The sequence below is a fragment of the Hyperolius riggenbachi genome, chromosome 6 (genome assembly GCF_040937935.1).
Source record: "Hyperolius riggenbachi isolate aHypRig1 chromosome 6, aHypRig1.pri, whole genome shotgun sequence".
Taxonomy (NCBI): Eukaryota; Metazoa; Chordata; class Amphibia; order Anura; family Hyperoliidae; genus Hyperolius; species Hyperolius riggenbachi.
Window position 1 is genome coordinate 66,926,019 of NC_090651.1, and position 15,979 is coordinate 66,941,997.

At 44.4% G+C, this 15,979-nt stretch overlaps 1 protein-coding gene across 4 annotated transcripts in view; it reads right to left on the reverse strand.

Moving 5' to 3' along the window:
- Positions 1-13,029: 13,029 nt before the first annotated feature.
- Positions 13,030-15,979, reverse strand: part of LOC137520899 (mediator of RNA polymerase II transcription subunit 8-B-like) — a 230,312-nt gene continuing 227,362 nt past the window's right edge. For all 4 annotated transcript variants that reach the window (XM_068239451.1, XM_068239455.1, XM_068239453.1 and 1 more), the window contains one exon: positions 13,030-14,393. In XM_068239451.1, the coding sequence (XP_068095552.1) occupies positions 14,151-14,393 (243 nt within the window). In that variant the 3' untranslated portion in view covers positions 13,030-14,150. The remainder of the gene's footprint in view (positions 14,394-15,979) is intronic.

The following is a 15,979-nucleotide window of genomic DNA, read 5'->3' on the forward strand; positions in this document are numbered from 1 at the left end:
TATGAGCACACTTTGGAATTTAGTCATTTTAATCAATGGCCATGCACAAATCTCTAGAGATTAGTGGACTATCTTACTGGAGCTGGCATTATCGTATATGCCTGGCAATGTAGTGTAGCCACCTCTTAGCTTTAATGTGTTATAGAGTAAAACTATGCTAGGTTTGTCAGATAACAAACCATTAGTTGTTGCTATAAACTGCTTCTCGCCAGCAATTTCTGTAGTAGGTGCATAGTTGCCAGGTGACTTCAATTTTTAATTTTAATATGCTGGCCTTTTCCTCCCTTAGCATTTGCCCCATTCCCTTATGTATTAATGTAAAACGATAGTTACCATGTCACTTGAGTTTGAATATCTTAATGGCCCGGTATATATTTGCCCATTGCCTTGCAGTGTGACTTCCTAGCATAGGTTCTTTTATACTGATCAGCCAGTATGGTAACCTTTATCACAATGTTCACACACCACATGGAAACTGCTACTTCTGTTTAGCACAGTTCCCAAGCAGTTGAGACAGCCTTTGTGTCCTTGCTAGGGCTAGCAATGTAGTAGTGAGGCTCAATGGCTGCTTCCATTAACACTAGACATAGGTGCCTTACTCTTACTGTTTTTGCACTTTTTAGGACGTTGCAGATCTTAAAGCTGAACCCACTTACACAAAATGCACTGCTCAGTAAATGGAATCTATGCATGTGATGGAACTTGCCAAATCTGTGTCTTCCTTTTTTGTATCCATAACTAATAAATCTGTGAAACCTAACCATTTGCATTATCATTGAGCTGTTCAACTGCAGTTTTACTCATTAGGCCATGTTTAACAAGCAAACCTGAAGAGTGCAAAACCTTTGGGTGCTAGAGTATTTGAAGTGGTGTGAAACTCTGCATTTTCTCTTTGCTCAAATTATTTACAGCATAAAATCTACTGCCACAAATATTGACTCAGCACAGCATTTAAACAGTTAAACACAGCACTACTTCAGTGAAAAGCTCTGTGCTTCAGTGGGCAGCTTCTGGCAGCATCAAGATGTAAAACCATTCTCTTGTTCACATTCCTTTATCAGATACATTTAGTAAACAGCGTGAAATTGAACTGAGAAGTGATCACTAGATAGGTTTTACCATATAAATACAGCAGCTATGCAATGGCAGCTTAAGTGTTTTACCAGATCATGGTTTCCTGTTCAATAAGGGTGTGTTTATTTCCCCCCCCCCCCCCCCCCACAAGGTCCCGTATGTTTACTGTGATGAGCATAATTGTTCTGAACTGGTCCATGTGAGTTCCAAACCACATGTTAAAGTGCATTTGTCTCTGTATGGCACTTTTACTTTTTTTATTTTTTTATATATCTTTTATGAACAACTTTAAAGGGTTCTGGATACAAAAGACCACTGACAGAATGATAAAGCAAGCCTTTAGCCTACTTTCACATTGCTTGGTGTGTTGATAAAACTGCAATGGTGATTAAGTTGTGTTGTGCATCAGAAATATGATGTATGCTTAAAGCGACTGCTAATGTCTGCTTTATAGCTGACAGTAACCTATCCCTAATTCAACAGACTTCCCCTCTTAACCACTTTTGTCAATCTCAGTTGTGACAGATTAAGATGGAAGGCTGGATCCTGATAGAACAGATCCTAACTGGTAGGTGTGAAGGCAGATCCAACTAATGATGAGCAGGTTTATTTGGCCAGTAGGGGGCAGTTAAAGACTAGAGGACCTGACTTGCTACTTTCCACATTTGGCACCAACATATTCAGTGGTGCTGACCCAATGGAAAATCTGAGATGGATCTTTTGTCCCACCCTACCTGTTCACATAAGGGTAAATTTGCTGCATGTTAACTCTGACCATATAGTTCTAGGGCCTGTTCATCTCTTCATTGTAATGGACCATGTTAAAGAAAGTCCAAGGTGGGCTCATAAAATAAACTACCTGATCCGGGGGGCTGAGTGGATCAGGTAGCTGCAAAAACCGCTGCTCCAGTGTGCCACAATGGCCCACTTTCATAACATCTGGGCCACGACCCTGGAATGAGATTCTCATTCAGAGCCTCAGAAGGTGTGGCCAGGGATAGAGGTGCCCAATGGCAGCTCTGAAAACCTTGTAGGAACGCCCCTGGCAGGCATATTTAACAGGGAATTCCTCTCCCGTGTTTAACTCTTGAGATGGCGACAAATAATGTAGCCAATCTTGGGGGGACAATAGTGCAGCGATGGGAGGACACAGGCAAGTTGTGAGGCAGAGAATATGCCTCTGTGTCCCATCTGCATCCCCCCAAGAACCACCTTGGATTCTCTTTAAAGCCTGCATGCAGGGAATTGAAATAACGTATATGTGCATAATGTCCATTGCAGTTCACACACCTATTGCAGCACACAGTATAGACCAGCATAGCGGGCTCAAAGGCTGGATTCACACTAACAGTTCTGAAACGCCTCCTTCGAGTCACATCTAAGCGCAACTGTGCTCAGATGTGACATGTTGCAGTTCTCTGCCACCAGGAATTGCCACCGATTGCCAGGCACTGACATGTTACATCTGCTGCCATTTGGCAGAATTTGAACTGCACCATATGGCCTGGAACCCAGCAGGAGCGCTTTGAAAAGCTCTTACTAATGGAATGCTGGGTGTGAACTCACTTGAGCAATGTGATTTTATAAAAATCCTGTTGCATTAGCAAGCTTTTCAAATCATTAGCTTCTAGTGGATTTGTGCCCTATGCGTATACACACTACGGAAGCCAATGACAGTGCGTACACACTCACTATTAACTGCTGACAGTCTGCCCAGCGGGAGGGTCTGACAGACCCGTCCTTGGCTTCCGTAGTGCGTGTGTACGCACCTTTTTATTTAGGTGCTTGTGGGTGATAGATTTCTGGCTTCTAACAGAACACTAACTTCAGTACTCTGGATCTGGCCTGCACCCATTTTTATGGCCAGATTGCAGGCCATGAGATTTTCTAACTGGGACATGCCTCTCTTGCAGAAAATGTGTGCAGAACCATTCCCCCCCCCCTTGTTCAGATCTGTTTAAATTCTTCATCTAGAAAGTTGTGGTCCTTACCCATCAGAAAATTGTCCAGGTGGGATATAAGAATTGTTCCCCAAAAGTCTTATGCCTTGTGCACACTATTTTCAGGCGGATTGATCATTTTCAACATGTTCGATCTGATTTCGATTTCCGTAGAAATGAACAGAAAATTGACAAATCAGATCAGACATATTAAAAATCTGGCAGGGAATCTGCGTGAAAATCTCGTGTACTAGGCATTAAGAACTTTTCCAACTCCATCACCTTGGCAAAAACAAAACTTCAGAGCTGCTGCCAACCCCCAAAAAGCAGGGTTTTGGATGGAATTTTTTTTTTTTTTTTTATCAATGAAGCGGCACTGATAAATGTCTGTCTGAATGGCTATGTAATACGGTAAGTGTCTGTAAGGTGCAGGACTGCCTACTGGCATAATTTATAAGAACTGCGGATCTGGCAGTGATATTAGCAGCCTTTGTAGAAACTTTACAATTCTGCTAATAGACTGTCACCACAAAAATTAAAAATTCAGCTCTTTAATGATTAGTCATCAAAGTGACAAGTGTTAGCAAAGTAATAAAAAAAAAGGCAGTTCGCAGCGACAACCTGCTGTTTCGAGGCGGCAAGCTATTTTTCAAGCCACTCAGCCATGTTTAAAAGCATATAGCAGTTCCCCCATCAGGTCCGCCTGCTGCAGGGTGCATCCCTATTGGTTTGTGACATTTTAAACCGATTGGCTAATTGGGCTTATGAATATGACATGCTGCTGATGCTTTTAAACATGGCTGAGTGGCTAGAAAAAGCTTGCCAGCTCGAAACAGCAGGCTGTAGCTGCTAACAGCCATTTTTTATTACTTTGCTTACACTTGTCATTTTGATGACAAATCAAAGAGCTGAATTTTTATGGTGCCAGCCTCTCTTGTGGATTGGAACTTAGGAATCCCGCTGGTACTGGTATTCAAGGCTTAGGCACACAGCCATTCCTGTTTTGCATGCATGCTCCTCCAACTTGATTTTTGGACATTGCTAATAGACTGAAGCAGAATAAAATTCCAGAAGGAGTACACTTTTGAGCTGATTTGGTTATCAAGGCAATCAAACACCTACCAGTTCAAGCGGCAATTGTTAGTCACAAACCCATCTTAGAAAGTTTTTTTTTTTTTTTTTGTCAGCAACCTCTTTAATGAGAAAGGAATAGGGGAATACTTTCACAGTTTAGATATAGCTAGGTGAAGTTTAGGTTCCTTAGCCCAAACCTGTAGCTAGGAATCTTCTCTTTGCTGTTTTGTAAACATTTTTTATGCTGTTATTTCTACTGTTTGAAAATAAGATCTAACTGGGAATGAGGCGACCATCTCCTTCCTACTGTTGTGTGTACAGCTTGTCTTCACCTGAGGCAGGTTTAGGGTCATCTTACGCAAGATTCACCGTGGTCAGTTGCATAACGCACGTGTTTAAAGTCTATTTCCAGTTCACACACATTTTAAGGGATACTGTAGGGGGGTCAGGGGAAAATGAGCTGAACTTACCCGGGGCTTCTAACGGTCCCCCGCAGACATCCTGTGTTTGCACAGCCACTCACCGATGCTCCGGCCCCGCCTCCGGTTCACTTCTGGAATTTCAGACTTTAACCTCCTTAGCGGTAACCCCGTGCTGGACACGGGGTAAGCCGCCGGAGGGTGCCGCTCAGGCCCTGCTGGGCCGATTTTCATAATTTTTTTTTTTGCTGGACGCAGCTAGCACTTTGCTAGCTGTGCCAGCACTCTGATCGCCGCCGGCTCCCGCCCGATCGCCGCTATTTGCTGCGGCGCGCAGCCCCCCCCCCCCCAGCGCTGCCTGGCCAATCAGTGCCAGGCAGCGCCGAGGGGTGGCCCGGGACTCCCAGTGACGTCGGTAACGTCATCCCGCCCCGTCGCCATGGCGACGGGGGAAGCCCTTCAGGAAATCCCGTTCTATGAACGGGATTTCCTGATCGGAGATCGCCGAAGGCGATCGAAGCGGGCGGGGGGATGCTGCTCAGCAGCGGCTATCATGTAGCGAGCCCTCGGCTCGCTACATGATTAAAAAAAATAAAATTTTTTTTTAAAACTGCTGCGCTCCCTCCTGGCGGTATTTTTCATACCGCCAAGGAGGTTAAAGTCTGAAAACCATTGCACCTGCGTTGCCATGTCCTCGATCCCGCTGTCATCAAGAGCGCACAGCGCAGGCCCAGTATGGTCTGTGTCTGCGCAGTACACTCCTGGTGATATCAGCAGGAGCGAGGACACGGGCGTGCAGGCGCAGTGGTTTTCTGACTTTAAAGTCTAAAATTCCAGAAGTGAACCGGAGGCGGGGCCGGAGCATCGGTGAGTGGCTGCGCCAACACAGGATGTCTGCGGGGGACCATTAGAAGCCCCGGGTAAGTTCAGCTCATTTCCCCCCCCCCCCTACAGTATCCCTTTAATGCAAAGCCTGCATGCAGCGAGTTACAATAATGCGATTGGTTACTGTGAAAAGGCTCATAGAATGTTATGGGCAGTAAGTTGACATGCTGTATTTTTCTGCAACGCAACTGAGCACTGTGAAACTAGCCTAAAGGGTGACCCTAATAAATGCCAACAGTTCTTGGGTCTGTTCAGGCATGAGCTTTAATTTAGCTATCTTCCCCTTAGATACCACCTATTTGGTGGACGAGTCTCCCACCCCTGCTGCTTCATCAGTCAATTTTGGCCTGAGGCTCAGGGGCCCCTTCAGGGACTGTTACTATCCCTGCAGTGAGTCTTGGGGCCCTTACACACCGTGTGTTGCATAACACACAGCAAGTTAGAATAACGTGATCCATTACAGCACAGAAGTGTGAACAGGCCCATAGAATTGCATGGGCAGCGAGATAGGGCTGATGCACACCAGAGCGGTTCTGACAACACACCCTGCAAAGGGCGTTAGCAGTGCATGTCTGTGGTTTGGGCTTCTACAAAACAAACTCCCATTACTAACTGCACTGAGAAGGCTGCAAAAGGTTACATCAAAAAAAAAAAAAAGTAAAATGGGTGTATTTGCCATGCCTGGCCATTTGGAATTTAGGTGTTGCAATGCAATTGTAGCCACTAGAATCCCTTTATAGCAGTGGTTCTTAACCTGGGGTCCAATCACCTGTCAGTGGGGGCTCAGACAAAATGTCAGGAAGGAGCACCATAACTTACATAGCCCCATTCCAGCGCAGACTCCTCTCAGGCTCCTCCTCTTCTCGCTGCGTCCTTTCTCCTTAGTTATACATCAGCGCCTCTCATGACATCAGAGGTTCCCCCGGAAATAACCATAGCAGGGAAAGGAGAGCCCGGCATGGACTCTGCGCTGGAACAGGGTTATTTTAGTCAGAGTCTAACCTATACTGAGAGTACCATCTGTACCCAGCTATCTATACTGTGGCACTACCTGTACCTAGCTATCTATATTGGGGCACCACCTGTACCTGGCTAAACTATACTGGGGGCACTTATGCCTTGCTACCTCTACCCAAGGTTTTATACTTGGATACCTATACGGGGAGCACTTATACCTTGTTAGGTCAGGGGGACAGGGCGAACAGAGATGAGACGGGGAACATGAGGTACATAGGAAGACAAAACCTGAAGGGACAAAATAGGTACAGGGAGAACAGAGGGGGACAAAAACAAACAGATTCAGGTTAAGAATGGACACAGTTCATTATCTCATTTGTTAACTGGGGACTACCTGAACTTCACTAATATTTGGCTCCACCCACATCATTGCATCTCGCTGATTATCCCTAGTCATTACTCTGTGTAGGAGAAGCTCCTCAGTCAAATGTGAAAAAACAAGGTTAAAGAGTACCTAAGAAAAAAAAAAAAAAAGACAGGCTCAGTCTTTGATGGAGGATTGAGGTGGGAGTCAGGCACAGGGTTAAATACTTACTTGTTCTAGCATCCTCCCTCCAGGCAGAGGATCGCTCCACCTCCCTTAAGGTGGCCACACACAATACAATAAAATGATCCGATTTTACGGCAATTCGACAAATATGATTGGATCTTCCGAAAAAAAAAAATCAAACTTTTTTTTCATTCGACTGAAAAATCCGATCGGCTTTCCTGTTTTTTTCGATTTTTATCGATCCGCACTGCTGGAAATTTTTCCTCAATTTTTATAAAGATTGTATGGTGTGTGTTAGATTGTCAATTTATGAATATACACACTCTAGCAATTTTCTCAGAGTTTCCAATCATTTTTATCATAATTGGGGAATAATTGAACTTAGGTGTGTGGTACATTGGTCATATTTTTGAAATGATACAGTCAGAAAAATTGACTACAATTCTTGAATTGAACAGATATTTAAAAAATTGCATGGTGTGTGGCCACTTTTAGGCTGGGGTCACACTTGTCTGTTTTCTGCACAGAAAAGCAGATTTAAACTGAGAACTCCTGTTAATCAATGGGCTAGCTCACTCTTAAATGCGTTTTTTTCCTCTCGCAGACATCTTGCAGTATAATTCTGCACATTTTGTCTGTTTTCTCTATCAACTATATTAGCTGCTGTGAAAACACACATGCATTTTTCTGCATAGAAAACGCACACAGGGATTGATTCACTAAGACAAATAGCACGCCTTATCAGAATAACACACCTTATCAGAGTTAACACGCCTTATCAGAGTAGCACAGCAAGTGCTATGAACTTATGCCTGCTAATTGGCAATGACAAGAGCTCCACTTGTCCTGCCCTGAGCCTCTGCGAGTCCAATCACTTCAAAGGACATTATCCCTGCACTTTGATTGGCCCAATAGGCTGCCTGTCACTTGACAGGAAGCCTATTGGGCCAATCAAAGTGCAAGGATAATGTCCTTTAAAAGTGATTGGACCCGCAGGACGAGTGGAGCGCTCATCATTGTCAGAACATAAGGCATGCTATTTGTCTTAGTGAATCAAGCCCATAGTGTGCAGGAAAAAAAAACGCATTCAGACAAGCGAGATCCCTGCCTCAGAGAATAAGCCCCAATTTTTCTTTGAAAACTGCCAAGGCTCTGGCCACGCCCCACACCTAGCTCAGTCATTTTTAGCTTAGGTAGTGCATGTGTGTCCATTAGTAGCTTATATATATATATATATATATATTTTTTTTTTTCATTACTACATACTACAAGCAAGAACTTTTGATTCAGGATGATACCATTTATTGCCTAACTTAGCCATCAGTAAAAGCAAGAAGTTTGGCTTTTCTTTGAACATGGTACAACACTCTACTGTTTGTACTTCAAGAAACTGAACTTGGTATTGAAACAGACACACTCACAATTCTCAGGAAAAAAAAACCTTTATTTCACTACCCGTTACAAAGGAACAGGTACATGGCTGGGCACATAGACCCTGCTGCCAGGAGTTACGCTCAGTGCAAGGAGCTGCGGTACAACCCGGTGTTACCGACGCCACAGCTGGCAGAATAAAGCATGTTTCACAAATATTTGTCACTCCCCTTTGAAGGCATACCACTTCCATCTTGAAAATGGACCCCTTGGCTTCATATTATGAAGGCAAGCACAGTGAGCTGGAGAAGATTGAGCCCATGAATCCACTAGGAAATAAGAGTAGCCTCAAGCCATTGCTGCTGCTAATTCCCCAGTGAATGGCCGCATTATATGAAGAAAATGGACGCCCCCACAGTGCAGGTTTTGACTTTACTTTAGAATGACAATGAAGCTTTGGTTAGATGCTGGCAACCTCAATCACCCACTAATAAGTTAAGCCAAAAGAACGATATCTAAACCAAAGGTCCCACCTCCACCCACTTGGCCATTAAATTAAATTGTACAGTACTGCAGCCTTTGCAGAAGGAAGAGCGAGGTAAGTGCCTTCTCCAGCTGAGTTATGAGGACTCTGCTGCAGGGTGGAATTACAAATAGGACCTCCAACATGCTTGCCTTGCATCTGGAGTATTTAAAATCCAACTAAACCCTAGCAGCATCCCCTTCCCCACCCAGTCTACTTAAAGCAGGGCTCACTTGTCAAACCATGATCTTACTATAAAACAAATCTTTGACTGTTGCATGGATGCTGGGTGGAAGTCTGCCTGCGGCCAAACTTTGTGCGGCCTCCACCCAGCTGCAAAGCTGTGCACTATTCACTTGTATCGTAACACATGTGAGTGGAAGTCACAACTCTAACGCAAGGTGGAAGCTATGGTCACTGTAGCAGATGGTTCTGCTGCAAATAGACGTACACCTGGCCCTCACACTATGATAAGACTTTTCATAGTAAAAACATTAACGTGAATAGGAACCGCATTTAACAAAATGAGACAGATACTTACCCAAGGAAAGGGAAGGCTCTGGGTCCTATAAAGCCTTCCCGCTCCTCTCCTGGTCCCCACGTTCCAGTGCTGGCTCGCCCAGTAGCAGTATTTGACTAATTTAGTCAAATACTGCTTTACCCGGCCGAAGGAGGCTTAAGAAGTCTTCAGGGAACCAGAGTGCTCCTAAAGAAGGGCGGCCCTGTACTGCGCCTGCACAAGAACGCCCTCTTGCAAGCTCACGTGTGTGCAGTATGGAGACACACGTCTTCGGGAGGACACGGCTCCTGAAGACTTCCAAATACCCTTTCGGTGGGGGATTGAAATGGGGGGGGGGGGGGGGTTGGGGAAGCCAACACAGGATAGAGGGCACCGAAAGAGTTGACAGTAGGCTCTATATGACCCAGAGCCTCCCCTCTCCTTAGGTAAGTATTTGCTTCATTTTTTTTTTAAATGCAGTTCCCATTCACTTTAAGGGCCCATTTCCACTAAGGCCGAATGCAGCTCTAATCTGCAGCATAAATGCTGCCTATACCTTCTATGGCTTGCTGTCCAAAACACACTTCCGGCAGCACCCATCCGAATCCTTACAGCCGTGCAAGGCATGGCTGAGAGTTTTGGGCTGTGGCTTTGCAGTAGCACAGGTCCCACGTCTGAATTGGAGGCGGGCGCGGCACATAGTGGAAATAAGCTCTAAAGCAGGTCTCACCTGTTAAATTATGATAATAGTTTATGGGGAAGTGGGAACATTGGCAGCAAGGCTTCCGCTGATTTTTAAACCCCAGCATCCAGACACAACAATAAATAGGGGGTGGGCTATTAAGGGAATTTGTCACAAAGCAAGCACCTGCAAGGTCTCAGAAGGAAGCTACTATTCTCAGAGGCTGGGAGCACACTCGTCCGTGCACAAAACCATGAGTTTTCTGCCATGGGCACTTGCGTTTCTGTACGTGTTTGTGTTTCTCAATATTCTGCCTTTTTAACAAGTGGAAAAATACATAACAATCGATTGGATCAGTTTTCACTCAGTTTGCCGTTAAATACATGCCTAATGCTCTTTTGAAGCCAGCGGTAGAGGCTTCCTCTTCTTCTGCTGTGACTAGTCACATGACGCGTCATGTAGTCACATGCCGTGGATAAAGACGGAAGCCTCTACCGCCAACTGCAAAAGAGCATTAGGTATGTATTTTACCCTCCCTCACCCGCCAGGCGCTCAGGTCTACATCTCCACATCCCCCCATCCCCCGTGGAACAGTCCGTTTCTTCACTAGTGTGAAAAAATTCAGTTTTTCATTGCCCCAATGCTGCAGCATTTTTTGTCCGGTTTTGTTCTGCTGGGCAGAACAGTCCGGAAAATTAGGGCCTGCAGCATTTTTTTAGGTCCGGGGAACGGACCATATTCGTACCAACAAATGCATGTGAATGGATCCATAGGTTAACATTGGATCAGTTCACATACGTTCCGTTTGTACAGTATAAGTTCCGGTTACGTTCCGCAAAAAAAACACTAATGTGAACCGGGCCTAAGAGATTTGCATGTGAGATTTTAAAATGCACTTTGGAGAGTGCTACAATTTACTATGTGGACCATGGAGTTTTATTCCATAAAATTTCACATACATTTTCTGATATGCGGCAAAATGCCCATGATTTAAACAAGTGTGCTCCCGCAGCCTCACTACCAGCCTTCATGCGGATCCCACTGCACTAGCTGCGTAGCCCTGGAGTGTGAGAAGAGCAGCTTCCGTGAGATGCCAGTCACATGAGGCTTTTTGCTGTGCAAAGTCTTTTCATGCAAGTTAAAATTAAAGGACTTCCCAAAACAATTTAGAACTTAAGAACTAAACCGTATTGTCAGCCACAAAAACGTCTAGAAAAACTTTAACGCCCATCTAAACCTAAAAATAGACACAGTAGAACTTGTGCTGAATAAATCGGCACAGCCCTAACTTGTTCCCCATTCGGACGCCATTTTTTGTAAGTTGTGTGGCCTCTTCCTCTGCTTAACACATCGCTATCTTTTAGGTACGTCTGCATCACTGCTACCTAGTTTTGCCCATCCTAGTAGCTTCCATCGAGTAGCATTCGCGGGAACTAGGCAGTAATGATATGGACGTAGCCAGAAGTCCATGTCAGGAGCTTGTGAGCAGGAGGAGGCCACTCTCCATTACCTACAGGGAATAGCAGCAGGGGGCAGTGAGCAATACAAGGCACTGCTGAACTATTCGCTGTGTCTGTGCTCATTTAGATGTAGATGGGTTTCAAGAGAACCAGACACAAATTTGGCTTATAGATGTGCGAGCATTCAGGATACCATAATTGCACAGAATGAATTATGACATTTAAATTGTCCCCCTTATTTGGCATTACATGAGGATGACTCAGTAGCTTAGAATCTGTTCTATCAGTTATGCTATTTGTGGTCTTCTTCCTCACTTGAAGCCGACAGTTATCTATTGTTCCTGAGTATGCACAACACTATCAAATTACAGGGGTCTGTGCTCATTGGTAATACATGCAACGGAAGGCAAAGTTAATGGACATTGTCTCGCACACTCAAGAGAGTCATCAAGTTAGGTAGATGATCGAGCGGATATTCGGCTGCAGAGTCATCCACAAGTAAGAATTAAAGGGAAATTTAAGTGGAGGAAAAAAAGTTGACATTTACTTACCTGGGGCCTCTTCCAGCAACCTACAGACTATTAGAATCCTTGCTGTTCTTCTGGTCCGCACCTTTGTGTCGCTGTCACTACATGCACTGCCCCCCCCTCAATCGCGCTCCCATAGGCGGCAGCATTCTGTGCCTGTGTAGTTTGTGTAACAGGAAACTGTGCAGGCCCAGAACACTTCCAGCCATGCGTGCACGATCAAGGAGGTACAGAGCCGCGCAGGCGCAGCATTCCACAAATGAGCAAGTCGTAGACTTTAATGGGGATCACAGCGGCAAAACGGAGCAGACCAGGGGAGGGAGCTGATACACTGCAGGGGCTGGAAGAAGCCTCGGGCAAGTAAATGTAAACTTTTTTCCTTCACTTAATCTACTCTTTCAAAAAAATAAGGACAAAACTTACTTGAGTAATCTTACACAATTATAATGACTGATTGGGTATGTAGAGGTTGTGCACAAACCCAGTAAAGACTGGTTCCTTTTACAACACTTTTCTTTTCCCATTACTGTACAGATCTTTTTTTTGGTCCAATAGAGGGAGAGAGATGTCTTAATGGTTCATTCGATTCTTTAGGGTGATCAGGGCTGTGGAGTTGGAGTCAGTCATTTTGGGTACCTGAAGTCAGAGGTTTCATAAACTGAGGAGTTGGAGTCAGATGATTTTTGTACCAACTCCACAGCCCTGGTAAGACTTAGACTAAGGAGTCGGAGTGGAGGAGTCAGAGCAATTTTTGGGTACCTGGAGTCAGAGGTTTCATAAACTGAGGAGTTGGAGGATTCCACAGCCCTGATGGTGATCTTATCTAACATTTTTTCAATATTGCATTGTACAAAATACTTATTACAAAAATTCAATGGGTCATACCATGAACTGGCAAAGGGGTACTCTAATCCTAACCAGCACAAACAAAGCACTACAAGACACATCGAAAAGGTACCCTCTTGTTCAGGCATTACCAAGGCCCCCAGGGAAAATAAAAAACACAGGCCCTCTATGGATAATCTCATGTATAAAATTAACAAGATCTTCCTTTGGAATTAAACAAAGTGTGATAAGTCTCTCTTTTATTAATAGTATTACACAGAAAAACTGATAAATAATATCTGGCAGACTTGCAGATAAGTTATGAAAATATCCCCCTGTCCAACGCAGCTTTTGTCGCCTCAGCGGTGGACGCTTCATGGAGGGGCCTGGCGAATGGATTTTGTTTATTTTTAAATATACAAAGTGATTTTTTTTTTTTTTATGAACCGGTTTCTGCTGCTGGAGGGGCAAAAGATCCCTTAAGCAGCAGAACAATTAAGAAAAATATTACAGTGTTATATCTCTATAGGTCAGTGGCACAGAGGCAACAGGAATGAATACAGCATGGACGGGCGGGACGTGGGGTGGGGGGGGGGATAGAGTTAAAGCTTACAGGACTGTGACTTGGCGAGAGAAAGAGCAGACAACCCCTCCTTCAGATCAGGCAATTTAACGTAAATTTAGCCTAAAATATACGCAACAAACACACAATACTGCTTTCTCCTTCAGACAAAAGAAAAAATGACCTAAAAGTTCAAAAAAACCACAAGCACCCCAGTTTTCAAGTATGCCAGAATTCCTGCACCTTTAAAGATCAGGGCTGAGTCTTGGCCCCGTAAATGGCAAAGTGCAAAAATAGGTCAGACTGGGGGGAGAGGGGGGAATTGGACCAAAGGTGAGAGGAGCTAACCCTGCCAAATCTGAACTTTAGTAATGATTTCATGCTGGAATGTGATGCATAGGAATTTACATTTGTGTTGGCTGTTGAGGGGCTGGAGACTAGTGATGTTGGACAGAGAACTTTTGGAGTGAGCCAGCCTCTTCCACTGTAGCTTTAGAAGTGTGGGTTGATGTTGGTTGGGTGGGTGCCTGGGTCTACCGGAGGGATTTAGGGAAAAAAAAATGCACACTTGCTTCATACAAACAGTCTTTTAGGCACTTAAATTTTGGCTGGTGTAAGCCGCAGGTGTAGTCGGAAAACCAGTTTGGCAGTTTTTACTGGCCGTCAAACAGCTGGCCTATTCGACTTTGCGAGAGAAAAAAAAAATTAGGGAAAAATAAAAATAAATTGTGACATCTTCGCACTTTGCACCCGCTTTGTGCGCAAGTTTTGGGGACACCATGCGAGTTTGACTCGCTCAGGTTTAGTTCTCTTTAGTTTTGCCGTTCCTGGCTTTGCCGTTTTGGTGGACTTCTCCATTGGAAGCAGAGGTGGTTTTTGGGAGGCGTTTTCCTTTGGTGTAGGCCTGGTACCAGAAATTGGAAAAGAGGATGAAGAAGACTGTGCCGTATATCCAGATGAGGTGGATGAAGATGGGGAATTGGTAGTCGCAGGTGGACATGAAGTAATACTGAGTGATGTGAATGGAGACCAGGACAAACTGAAGCTATGGGACAAAGCAGAAGTTATGGTCAGGATGAGAAATGGAATGGATAGGCAGAGATGTACTAAAATGTTCTACAAACCAGCTTGTTTACTCCACTCAGAAGGAGGAAGTTTACGCTAGCAACTCGATGTGCATGTGACCGCTGGTACCAGAAACCGGCACATAACAAAATTGCCGCATTGAAACACTGCTATCACTGTTCACGCCGCACACCCATATCCTCAGGCCACCCACTCTGCAGTCTCTGACGGCAGAGCTCTGTGAGCCGGTCAAGAGCCGCTTTCATTGGCTCCTGACCGTGTGATCAATGTAAGCCAATGGGAGTTGCTTACATTGATGACAGAGTCAAGAAGCCAGCCAATGAAGTCGGCTCCTGACCGGCTCAAAAAGCTCTGCTGTCACAGAGACGGCATAGTGAGTGAGCTGCGGCGTGCAGAGAGCAACGATAGCCTGCGGCAGCGGTGAGGTGATATCTACGCCCTGGCAGGAATAACCGCATCAAAACGGCATACATTTTAATCACCGCCGTCCGGAAGCTGTTAAAGGACCACTATCACAAAAAAATAGTTAATTTAAAATACATGTGTGTGCATATCATTTGTTCCAGAATAAAATGCACTATGAATTTATTTTCTCTTATGTCGCTGTCACTTACAATAGATTGTAACTGACAGATTTTGGGCTTGTCCGTCGACTCGTAAGAATGAAGAAAATCCCGATAATCCCTTATAAGCACTTACTAAATGGCAGTGGTACAGCCCAGCTGCTAAAATAATAATAATAATAATTGCAGTATTTGTATAGCGCCTTTCTCCTGTCGGACTCAAAGCACTTGCGAGGCAGCCACTAGAGCGCACTCAGTAGGCAGTAGCAGTGTTAAGGAGACTTGCCCAAGAAACTCCTTACTGAAATAGGTGCTGGCTTACTGAACAGGCAGAGCCGAGATTTGAACCCAGGTCTCCTGTGTCAGAGGCAGAGCCCTTAACCATTACACTATCAAGCCACTGCACAAGCAAGTAGGTAGGCTGGCATATTTGATTATAGAACCTTTCCAGAAAGCTCTTTTGTAAAGAATAAGGGAAATACTGAGAATCCCCTGTGAGGAGGCTGACTACTTCAAAACCTGTCAGATTTAAAATGCTTACATTAAGTGACAGCAACATAGGAGAAAAGTAATTTATAATGCATTTCACTTTGGGACAACTATACTTCTTATACACGTGTACTTTAAATTTTACAATTTTTTGTGATAGTTGTCTTTTACTATAACGGCTAGATACTGTGATATGCTAATTCCAACTTCCGCCTTCTGGGAGGGGCCAATTAACATATTAAGAGAATTTTGCTCATCAATAATAAGCAATTAACACACACAAAAACAAGCTTTAAAGGACAATTGAAGTGAGAGGGATATGGAGGCTGCCATATTTATTTCCTTTTAAATAATGCCAGTTGCCAGGCAGCCCTGCTGGTCTATTTGGCTGCAGTAGCGTCTCAATCATACCAGAAACAAGCATGCAGCTAATCTTGTCAGATCTGACAATGTCAGAAACACCTGATCTGTTGCATGCTTGTTCAGGCTCTAT